The sequence below is a fragment of the Vicia villosa genome, linkage group LG1 (genome assembly GCF_029867415.1).
Source record: "Vicia villosa cultivar HV-30 ecotype Madison, WI linkage group LG1, Vvil1.0, whole genome shotgun sequence".
Taxonomy (NCBI): Eukaryota; Viridiplantae; Streptophyta; class Magnoliopsida; order Fabales; family Fabaceae; genus Vicia; species Vicia villosa.
This window is the reverse complement of record NC_081180.1, coordinates 77,729,868-77,740,454: the sequence shown is the minus strand read 5'-3', so window position 1 is coordinate 77,740,454 and position 10,587 is coordinate 77,729,868. Positions and strand designations below refer to the sequence as shown.

The 10,587-nt window shown below is 32.5% G+C and overlaps 1 protein-coding gene across 4 annotated transcripts; it reads right to left on the bottom strand.

Moving 5' to 3' along the window:
• Positions 1–4,536: 4,536 nt before the first annotated feature.
• Positions 4,537–9,019, bottom strand: LOC131642818 (cysteine--tRNA ligase 2, cytoplasmic-like). 4 transcript variants are annotated; one of them, XM_058913004.1, is made up of 10 exons: positions 8,867–9,019; positions 8,554–8,735; positions 8,327–8,390; positions 7,306–7,467; positions 6,847–7,017; positions 6,486–6,767; positions 6,215–6,340; positions 5,400–5,618; positions 5,195–5,311; positions 4,537–5,108 (listed from the first exon to the last, which is right to left on the bottom strand). In XM_058913004.1, exons 2-10 carry the CDS (start codon positions 8,724–8,726, stop codon positions 4,761–4,763), a joined length of 1,662 nt encoding a protein of 553 aa, XP_058768987.1. In that variant the 5' UTR covers positions 8,727–8,735; positions 8,867–9,019; the 3' UTR covers positions 4,537–4,760. The 4 variants fall into 4 exon arrangements, with proteins under 4 accessions (XP_058768987.1, XP_058768981.1, XP_058768996.1 ...); XM_058912998.1 differs by having other exon boundaries at positions 8,871–9,019; XM_058913013.1 differs by having other exon boundaries at positions 8,554–8,731; positions 8,871–9,014.
• Positions 9,020–10,587: the final 1,568 nt, after the last annotated feature.

The window sequence follows — 10,587 nt, the reverse complement described above, 5'->3', positions numbered from 1 at the left end:
AAAGAAAGATCCAATTGATAACGAGGGCACGAAAACAAAACGGAGAAGAGAAAGAAATGAAAAATGCAGATTTGTTGTAATCTTGAATGATGAACGAAAAATCTTTGAATCAATTTATTGATTTGGCTCAGCAATTGATCCTTTTAACACTATTTTTAACAGTATCAGTGGATATTTTTAGTTCAATACTCAAATAAGTATAAAGTGGAAATTTTTCTATGTTACTAAGTGAATAAGTAAACCAATAAATGTGTGAATTAGGTGGATGTGGTAGTTTAACTGATATGCGTTAGTTGAATTAAATGAATTTAAATTTTTTATTTAAAATTCAATTTATGTCGATAACATTTATTTATATATTTATGTATTGATATAAATAAGCTAGTATTTATAAATAACTATTTTTTTTAAATTAAAAATAAATGTGTGAATATACACACTTATCAATTGTTTTTCATATTTTCTATTCAACAATGATCAATGCTCAAATTTATGAGTCCCTAAAAATAAATTATTCCAATTAAGTTGAAAAAGTTTCCTTTAGAAGTAAAACAAATAAGATTGTCAAATCCTTATCGCCAATTCTTTGGGTCCTGCACCACCAGAAGTGGTTACCTTCAACATTTTGGGAAATTTTTGGTTGATCTTTGTTTTAAGCCCAACATTGAAAAACAAATTGAATAAAGTAACCGAGATAATCAATGTTTTAAAGCGATATATAATTATGCTTTTTGCTTTTATAACACGTTTTTAATCAAATTTTGATAAAAGTGTTACATCCGCTATTTAATTTTTTTACCGTACAAGATCATTGTTGATAGAGTAGAAGTCGAGTAATTTCTAAATGTCTTCAATTTATTTGAAAATAAAAAACTAATCAAAATTATTGGAAAAGGGTTAAACCTTGGGGTGTAATCGGATCGGTTTGGACTGATTTTTGATAAAAAAAATATTTGAATCGATGATATTTTCATCGGTTTGGTTTCCGTTTTTAACTTTTTTAAAAAAATGGAAACGAATTAAACTAACCGGTTTGGATCGATTGGTTCTGTTTTTAACATTTTTAAAAAACGGAAACGAATTAAACTAACCGGTTTAGATCGGTTTGGTTTGGTTTGGATGATCGGTTTACAATGTTTATTATTTTAAACATTATATTTATTAGTATATTCTCTGCTATCGTATTTTTTGGGTCTATTTTATACTATTATTTTTTTAAATAATGCATTTCATGTCATTTATTTCATGCTCTATTTTTTCAAATAAATTAGAAGTTGCTCTTAATTCATACGAAAGAGTGACATGATTTTCATTGCATCATGAAATAAGTTCACTATCAAATATAAAAGTTAACACTTGACATCAGAATGTTGAAAAGGGATTTCAAAGTTTAAAAAATAGAACACAACAAAACACACATCAATTATCATGTTTCACACCTTAAACACGCATAAAAACTATTATGTACCAAGACTATAAGGAATTTTGTTGAAGAAGAAGAAACAAAAAAGGTAAAAAAATAAATATGAAAATTAACGAAGAGAACTTGACCACGTAGAAGACGATCATAACATATCAAAATGATGGTAGTAAGAGGTATGGGTGTACATGGGTTGGATAAACCCAATAAATCCACTAAAACCTACCCAAACTGAGCCAAAAAAGTGGATTGGGTCGGTTATTGGGTGAATACGGTTTTCAAAAATTAAAACTCATTCAAAATAATCAGGTTATGGGTAAATCCAAACTCAACCCACAAAATCCATGGATTATTGAGTGACTAATTTTTTGCTCTTTTTTATAATTATATAAGTGATTTCTTTGATGTTTTTAAACTTGGTTGCTTCAATTTCGATCTTTTGAACATCTTTTATTTTATAAGTAATGATTTTAACTTATTTAGGATGTCACACTTTAATTACTTTGATGTTAATTCTTGTAAGTTACAAGTATTTTATGCAATTCTAGGTATAGGTGTAATGTAACTTTGATTTTTGCAAGTATGTTTATAATGAATTTTATCGTGCATTTAGACATTTGATGTTTAAAAAATAGCGGTAATATGTTAAATTATTTATTAACAAAAAATTTGACATATCATTAATAATTATGTAAGGAAGAAAGAAAATTGGGTAACCCATTACCCAACTCAATCCAACCCTTAAATTTGTAGTTTTACCCAAACCGACCCAATGATATTGTGGGTGGTCATTTTATCTCACCCAAATCAGTGTATCATGTATGGGTTACAGGGTTAGATTATGGTTTTTAGCTCAATTCAACCTAAACCGACCCATGTACACCCCTAGTGAGAGGAACAATGGTTGCGGGCAGCCAGAGCATTATAGTTTCTACTTTCTATGTTTTAGAGTTTGGTTTGCTGAAATGAAGTGTAGACAAAGATAGATAAACGCTGGACCGATAAAAAAATTAAGCTTAATTATGGGTGGAATAAAATATTTAGAGTGTCATTATTTTCATTGGTTCGGTTCATCGGTTTGGCGGTTCCTAAAAACTAAAACCGAGAATCAAACCAAACCATATCGGTTTTATTGGTTTGGTTCGATTTTAGAACCAAACCAATAGCAATGGATTCTATTTCGGTTTGATTTAATTTAAATTGTCAATTTAATTGAATTTTTTTATTCATTTACACCCCTGATTAAACCCATTTGATATCAAAACACATTAAACGGTTCAGTGAGTCGGATTTTAATGATATAAAACAAAAACAAAATTAATTAAAGTTGTGTTATTTTATCAAGTAAGTTTTTAGAAGTTAACTATGATTCAACTATTCAAATGCAACAATAAAATAAAAATTAAGAAATTCTGAGTCCCCCAATTTTATTTTTAAAAAAATTGAGACATTGTGTTCTAATCTAACTCATCTTGTATTTTCTCACAAACAATCCTGTATTTTCAACCTAACTAATTTTAATCGAAAAGTATATTGATTTAAAAAGAATAAATATATTTTATCATTTTAAATTTTTATTCATAAAGCTCATATTTTTCAATCACGCAACTCAATCCAAAAACCATACGTGTTGGTCTCAAAAAAAAAATTAGGTTTTATTATCTAATAAGAAATGTTATTTGACATATTCTTAGGTCCTTCAACACCATATTTTTATACAATTTCATAGATAGTATTGTTTTTTTATATGTTGTTGGAATATGATGTTGATGTTCAAATAACACCGATCTTATTTAAATATCCAATAGCAGAACATTTCAATACAAGGGATTCATTCAATTTGTTAATGGTGAAATGTAACTATCTTAACCTCCATACCATTTATTTTTTTTTTGCTAAAACACCTTTTATTTTAGAAATATTATTGTCTTGGAGTGAACAATTTCTATTTTATTTTTAAAAAGAAAAAAAATCAGTTCGGCCAATTTTACACCATACACTTCTAGGAGATCAACTGAAACCATATAGCAACAAGCTAAGGAAACCAATTGAAACCATGGATAGTAAGCAAACTGCTCCAACACACAAGCAAATGCTCCAACACACAAATTACTCCAGTCTGAAATTTACCAATTCAAACATGTGACATTAAAAGCAACAGACTCTTAAAGTCTCAAGCATTCACAACATTTTTCAAACTCCATTTTATAAAGAGACCATAAACCTTTAATGGATCAACTAATCTAATTCCAACTTCCCAAGTTCCAACTTAAATATATTCTAAACAAAATTTGATATGTCAATTTTAATTAGTACTTGTAAAATGGATCAGACCAATCAAAGATATTTGTTTTGGTTGCATTTTTCACAGATCAGATCAAAGTTTAAGACTTGCGTCCTCTACTATATCCACGACTTGCATCCTCTACTATATTCACCTCGTTTTCGTTTTTTGAGTCATTTTTACATACTGAGGCATTAACAGAGCATCCGGACATGAATTTTTGTAACAAAGCTAGTTAAGTTTGCTCTCACCTCACCCTTAAAGTTTAATGCTTCACCTCGCCCTCCCTTTTCTACAAAGCTGAGTTAAAGTTTAAGATATACTCTCCAGCAAGTCCGCTTCATCCCGTTGCTTTTGCGTATTTTTGAAGGGCAAACATGCCCGATTGCTGCCTCCCTAATTCCAATGATATATTAGAACCTGGTTTTTAATAAGCATGACATGACTGCTAGGCTTCGAAATTCACCTTAAATAAACTCAAACTATAAGCTACTTCACAATATATCTCCATTAACAAGTTTTCATTTTCCAAAATGTGCTCAGATTAAAGTGAGTCAGCATGATGAAAATAATTCTTTCAATATCCTCATTTAAAAAATGCAAGACAATTTGTGCATTTAAAATTTCTACTTCTTACTTAGATGTACAACTAACGAAAATAGAAAATATTTTCACAAATTATCTAGCCCCTGGTATTGCCATTTCCTAAATTTGAAACATCTCTATCTATGGCAGAGGGAAATGCAACAAGCATTCAAAAAACAAGGCACACAAAGTAGCAGAATGCTTCAATAATCAAACTCTAGATTCTAAACAAATTCTTCAGCTGAAATGTCTATAAAGTAAACCTTTAAATAAATCTTATAAGAAAAGCATCGTTCACTTTGTGCGACTTTGTAATTCTCACCTCAAAAAAATATGTAAAATGATAAACTTCCTATTCTAAAATGATAACTTCAAAATGATATACAATCTTGAAGCCTCGTTATAAAATTGATAAATTATAACATAGTTCTGTATTAATCATATAGCTATAAAGGAATATCAATTCAACATTTATGTTGAAGATGCAGGTGGTCCATTCCCTTTAGGATCCGCAGATTTTTCCTCCGCCTTTTGACCGACGGCAAGTGTTGACAGTTTTTCTTCTACTTTAGGTGTCTTCTCGCCTGTCAAAACCGCTTGTGCAACAACCGGTTCACTTGGGATGCATGGTCTCCAAACTGTTTCATTGCCGACATCCATCAGCGCAATACCCTTTGCTGTTAAACCGGTCCTTACGTCATCACTCTTGGCAAAATCCTTATTTATCCTAGCTTGTCTTCTTTCTTCAATCAGACGTAGCACTTCATCTTCTGTCAAATCGCCTCTCTTCAAGGCCTTATCTTTCAACTGCTGCAGAACCTGATGCACAAATAGAAATCATCAAAGATTAATCAATTTTAAAGATCATGCGCAAAAGACAAGTTCGTTTAAACAAAATGTGTCACCTCGGCATAGGACAGAGAAGGTAACAATCCTAGTACACTCAAAACTTTTTTAACTTCTTTCTCAACTTCCAATAGAGAATGAACCAATTGCAATTGTGCTCTTTGCTGCATCTTTTTCTGCAATACAAAATATACAATGCATTCCATAAATTACTGACACGCATGTAAGAACCGGGCATACAAAAACTGGCACCGAGTAAAATACCTTCAGCATCTTCAAAGAATTGTTAACGAATTTCAAGGCCTCTAGGAGAGCACCGGTTAGAACTACTGTCTGTAAATCATCTGACATTTTTGTTTGAAACTCGACATTTAACTTCTTAATACACTCCTTCGCAGCATCAATAAGTTGAGGCACTTTTTCTTTCTTCTCAGTATCCTCTTGTAGTAACGGTGATAAAGCTTCTCTACAATCTTCAAGAGTCTAACGCCCACATAAACAAAGCATTTCAATATTTACAGGAATTTGTAGCTTTCAATATTTTTGTTGTAATAGATAGATTCAAACCATAGCATAACTGGTAGAGTCAAGAGAATTCATTGCTGCAGTTAGGACTTGAATTTATGTAGTTTTACATTTTATCTTGGCCTTAATTACAAGTTTATACCAAGTGAGATACCAATAATTTCCAATGAAATACGACTCATAAGATCTATCTAGCAGAACATAAACATGTAAGATAGTATGAAACAAGCCCAGATAAACAGAAAGAGCGGAAGCATTTTCCTTCATAGAATATAAGTAAATGTCTTATCTCTAGAAATAATCCCAGTAGCAAGCAAGAAACTTTTGCAATTCTCTCTTCAAGACGTGATGACTAAGGCATAGTTTATGATGGGAAATTTTAAAGCCATTTATACCAAAAAAACAGTAACAATTAAATGAACACAGCTCCAAATAAGAACACGTCAATATCAGTGTGACTGTCAACCTTGAGTTACCTATAAACACCTAGGCACCTATAAACACCTAGGCAATGACGCAAAATTTCTTAAACAGATTACTAAAAAGCTTCTCACCTGAAATATATAATAAACAGCATCAGACGATGTCTCCAGTTGATCGATGGAGTAATTTAGCGGAGATCTGTAATGAGCACTAATCAAGAAATGTCTCAAAGCAAGTGGATGGTAACGTTCGGTAATCTGCAAGAGAGACAAAATCAAATGAAAGATATGAATAATGTTTCCTTAACAAGATCTCCACCATGTAAAACAAACCTACACAAATCTGAAACTGAAGAAAATATTATAAAACATGAAAAGAAAAAAAAGTTGATCAATGCCTAACCTGCCGAATCGTGAAAAAATTGCCCAAGGATTTCGACATCTTTTCATTGTTATTAGTCACATGCCCGTTGTGCAACCAATAACTGATACGGCTCTCGTTGTCAGCAGCCCAGCTTTGAGCAATCTCATTTTCATGATGAGGAAAGATCAAATCAATTCCACCACCATGAATATCAAATTTATGAGATAAATAGCAAGAACTCATTGCACTGCATTCAATGTGCCATCCAGGCCTACCAGGACCCCAAGGACTGTCCCAGCTAGGCTCGCCTGGCTTAGCAGCCTGCAATTATTATTAAGAAATGAGAGACGTCGCAAATGTAACTGAAAATATGTTTAAAGAACTGGTAAGGATCTAGCACCTTCCACAAAGCAAAATCAGCTGGGTGACGCTTTCTTGAGTCAACAGCCACTCGCTCTCCTGCTCTATTATGTTCTAACTTTTGCCCTGACAGCATGCCATAATTTGGGAATTTTTCAACAGAAAAGAAAACATCTCCTTCAACCACGTATGCATAGTCATTGTTGATAATCTGCAGAGAATCTAATGATTAACCTCCGTTCAAATACTTAATTAATTCATTTGAACAAAAGGAAAACATACCATACTAGAACAAAAAGGACAGACAGAAAATATAACTAACATAAAACACTATATAAAAGTGATGTGATGTAACTAACATAAAACATCATGCAAAATTGTCAACATTGGCATTCCATTGAAAATTTGAAAAGAAAGTGATGTAACAAAAATATTTCCACTTCAGCAAATTCCTCTAAAATGTAAGCAAAAGACAGCAATCGAAGTAGCTGAGTTAAACCTGAGTAATCATGTCCTTAATCTCACCAATGTGGTCAGATACGCGAGGCTCCTTAGATGGTCTCTCACACAGAAGATCAGACATATCAACATTATATTCATCGCAAAAGCGGTTGCTTAACGCCAAAGGATCCTCACCAGTCTCGTTTGCTCGCTTAATTATCTGCAGCAATGCTGATATTAGCAATTTCCAACAAGCACAAAAAAATCATATAAGAAACTCAGGTAAAACAGCACCAGATGAGCATCAATGTTTAAAGGACAAATGAACTCAGTGCAATTTGTAACATTAATTGACAGATGAGGTATCATGTACCAAGCAGAAACACTGCATTGCTATGAATTGGCTCCTTGTTTAAATTAAATTCAAAAGAACCCCTTAAGTCTGAAGTACATAATAATAACAATATGATGAAGAAGATCTCAATAACAACAAAATGAGAACAGTTCAAGAGAGAAGCCACCAAATTGAAAAATAGCATTTGAACAAATATCACAAAGGATGGAAAAAGTTCTAGTATATAAGAGACTAAACCTCACTGCATTTCCGAATTTAATTGATGATATGAAAACACTCGGAGTGAAAACTTCTCTGTAGAAGAATAATAGCAAACAAAAAGTTTTGAGAGCAGCTGAAAACCCTATGAAATTCAATCATCCACCAAGCATTTCGAAAAAATTTCTTAACCAATCCGGTTGTCACAGATCACAAGATTGGACGACAACGGGATTAAAGATCTAAATTTCCACCGATCCTAATTTTCCACTAGGCACTGGTTTGCTTTCTAGAACACATCGAGTCTTACTATTTTCTAAAATGTTATTTCAAATGATATGCATTGTCATAGTTATTGCATATTGTTACGGACTATCCAAAATCATTTTCAAGTCCAATACCAAATGAACATCAATTTTGAAGGATTAGGGAACTAGAAAGAATTATGACAAGAAAGAACAATAGAGAATACTACTGAAACTAACTAGAAACTACATCAGCAGGTTACACAACACATTGATCTCACCTTGTCATCAACATCAGTGAAATTCCGCACATACTTCACCTCATATCCCAAATGTTTGAGGTACCTACATGTGTTCATGATAAGCACAAAACATCAGGAGCAAAAACCCTCAACTCCAACTCTTCTTTAAAAATTCAAAACCAGATCAAGCAGAATGCAGATCGGGCCAAAACCCAAAATACTATACAAAATTAAAACTTTGCAAAGAAATTGAGTACTAATGATACCTGTAGAGGATATCAAAAGAAACGGCGGCACGTGCATGACCGAGATGACTGTAGTCATAGGCGGTAACTCCACAGACATACATGGAAACCTTCCCTGGCTCTTTGGTGGTGAAGATCTCCTTCTCCTTGGTCATGGTATTGTAAATCCTCAACTCAACTTGTTCCTCCGCCATTGCCACTGTCTGAACAGTGAACACCAATCAATTACAACACAAAACATGATTCTCGTGGAAAATTTCATGAGCAAGAGAGAATCGCAATAAGCATTAAACACGAAATTAGCAAATTAAGAAGAAATTGATTGAAGATTTACTTACGAACGGAGGCGTAGGGCGACGGTGGAAGCACGGCGGCGCGGGGAGAAAGGGGGGCACGATTAGGGTTTCTGCGTTTACTTGTTTTTCAGTTTTCAGAGTACATAGACTGTTTCTGCGTTTACTTTGTTTTTTATTCAATACACATACGTTTTGTTTTACTGGGATAAGTTTTTTATTCATTGTAATATAAAAGTATTTTATAGGTGAAGTGTCAAATTTTAAATTATGTTTGATTTTTAGTTTTAACTATATATATAAAGTAATAATTATAGATTATTATGATTGATTGACGGTGTAGAGTATTTTTACAATCACAATCAATAGTAACCGTTAAATCTTAAATTATGTTTGACTTTTATTTTAATTATATATAAAATAATAACTATGAATGGTTGTGATGGACGGAATATATAAAACTTTTTACACAATAAACTCTAAATATTATTCCCTCTGGTCCTATTTATAAGAGAAGATTTTTTTTTAGATACATTGAATAAATAATGTATCCAGACAACATATTGTCCAGATACATTATTTATTTAATGTATCTAAAAAAAGAATCTTTTCTTATAAATGGGACCGGAGGTAGTATTGGAAATAAATTATCATTGTGTGGTTTTACTTAAACGTTGTTGTTGAAAATAAATTGATTAATTTCCTCATCAATCGAATATGTGTTATACAGTTTAACCCATATCCGATCTTTTCGATAACGGTTCGGGATAGACGACTGTCAATCCGGGATTGTTTTCTCTTGCCATTGTTAAACAATTTTTAAAACAGATTTTTAAATTAAAAAAATCATTAGCAAGCAATTCAAACCCCCCCCCTCTAGATCGTAGACTATCGTCTAACAAGTGGTATCACGAGCACCGGTTTATCTTGTGCTTCGAAATTGCTTATTAGATAATGGATTCTGAACCCAAAGGGGCGTATAATAGAGTGCCCGTTTTCAATGGCGAAAACTATGGTTATTTGAAGGACTGTATGTGTATCCATCTAAATTCAATTGATATGAAAATATGGAGGGTCATCCAAAATTGTCCACTTGAAATTACCATGACTAATGCAAATAATGTTGTTGTACGTAAACTGGAAGTACAATGGAATGCGGAAGATGAGAAAAAGTGGTTGTATGATTAGAAAGCAAAGAATGTTCTCATATCCTCTTTGGTAGTTGATGAAAATTATTGTGTTTCTCATTGCACAACCGCTAAAGCTATGTGGGAATCATTGCAAGCTGCCCATGAGTGGTACTAATGAAGTTAAACAAGCTAGAATCAATATTTTGAATCAAGAGTTTGAACTCTTTCACATGAAGCATGGTAAAACCATTGCTGATATATAAAAGAGGTTCACGCATCTTGTAAACCGTTTGAATGCACTTGGTAAGCTCGTTTCTAATGAAATTGCTACTAACAAAGTTTTAAGATGTCTTAATATGGAATTACAACCGAAGGTCACCTTAATCAAGGAAGTTAAGAATCTCATGACATTAGATATTACTAGTTTGTTTGGAAAGCTTGAAGAACATGAGCAAGAGCTCATTAGTAGACAAGAAATTTATTTCTCTTGTGGCTTCTAGCTCTAAGTCCTCTACTATAGACCAAGATGATAGTGGAACTAGTGATCGGGAGTGTTCGTATGATGAAGAAATGAAGTTGTTTGTTAGAAGGTATCATAAGTATATTAAGCGAAATGGATTAAAGCATTCCGA

What these genes read in the sequence shown, in the direction of transcription:
- LOC131642818 (XM_058912993.1), bottom strand. An exon ending in TCACTGATGTTGATGACAAG is followed by an intron (nt 7,468 to 8,326) that starts GTGAGATCAATG and finishes GCATTGCTGCAG; the next exon opens with ATAATTAAGCGAGCAAACGA. An exon ending in CTGATTTTGCTTTGTGGAAG is followed by an intron (nt 6,768 to 6,846) that starts GTGCTAGATCCT and finishes TAATAATTGCAG; the next exon opens with GCTGCTAAGCCAGGCGAGCC.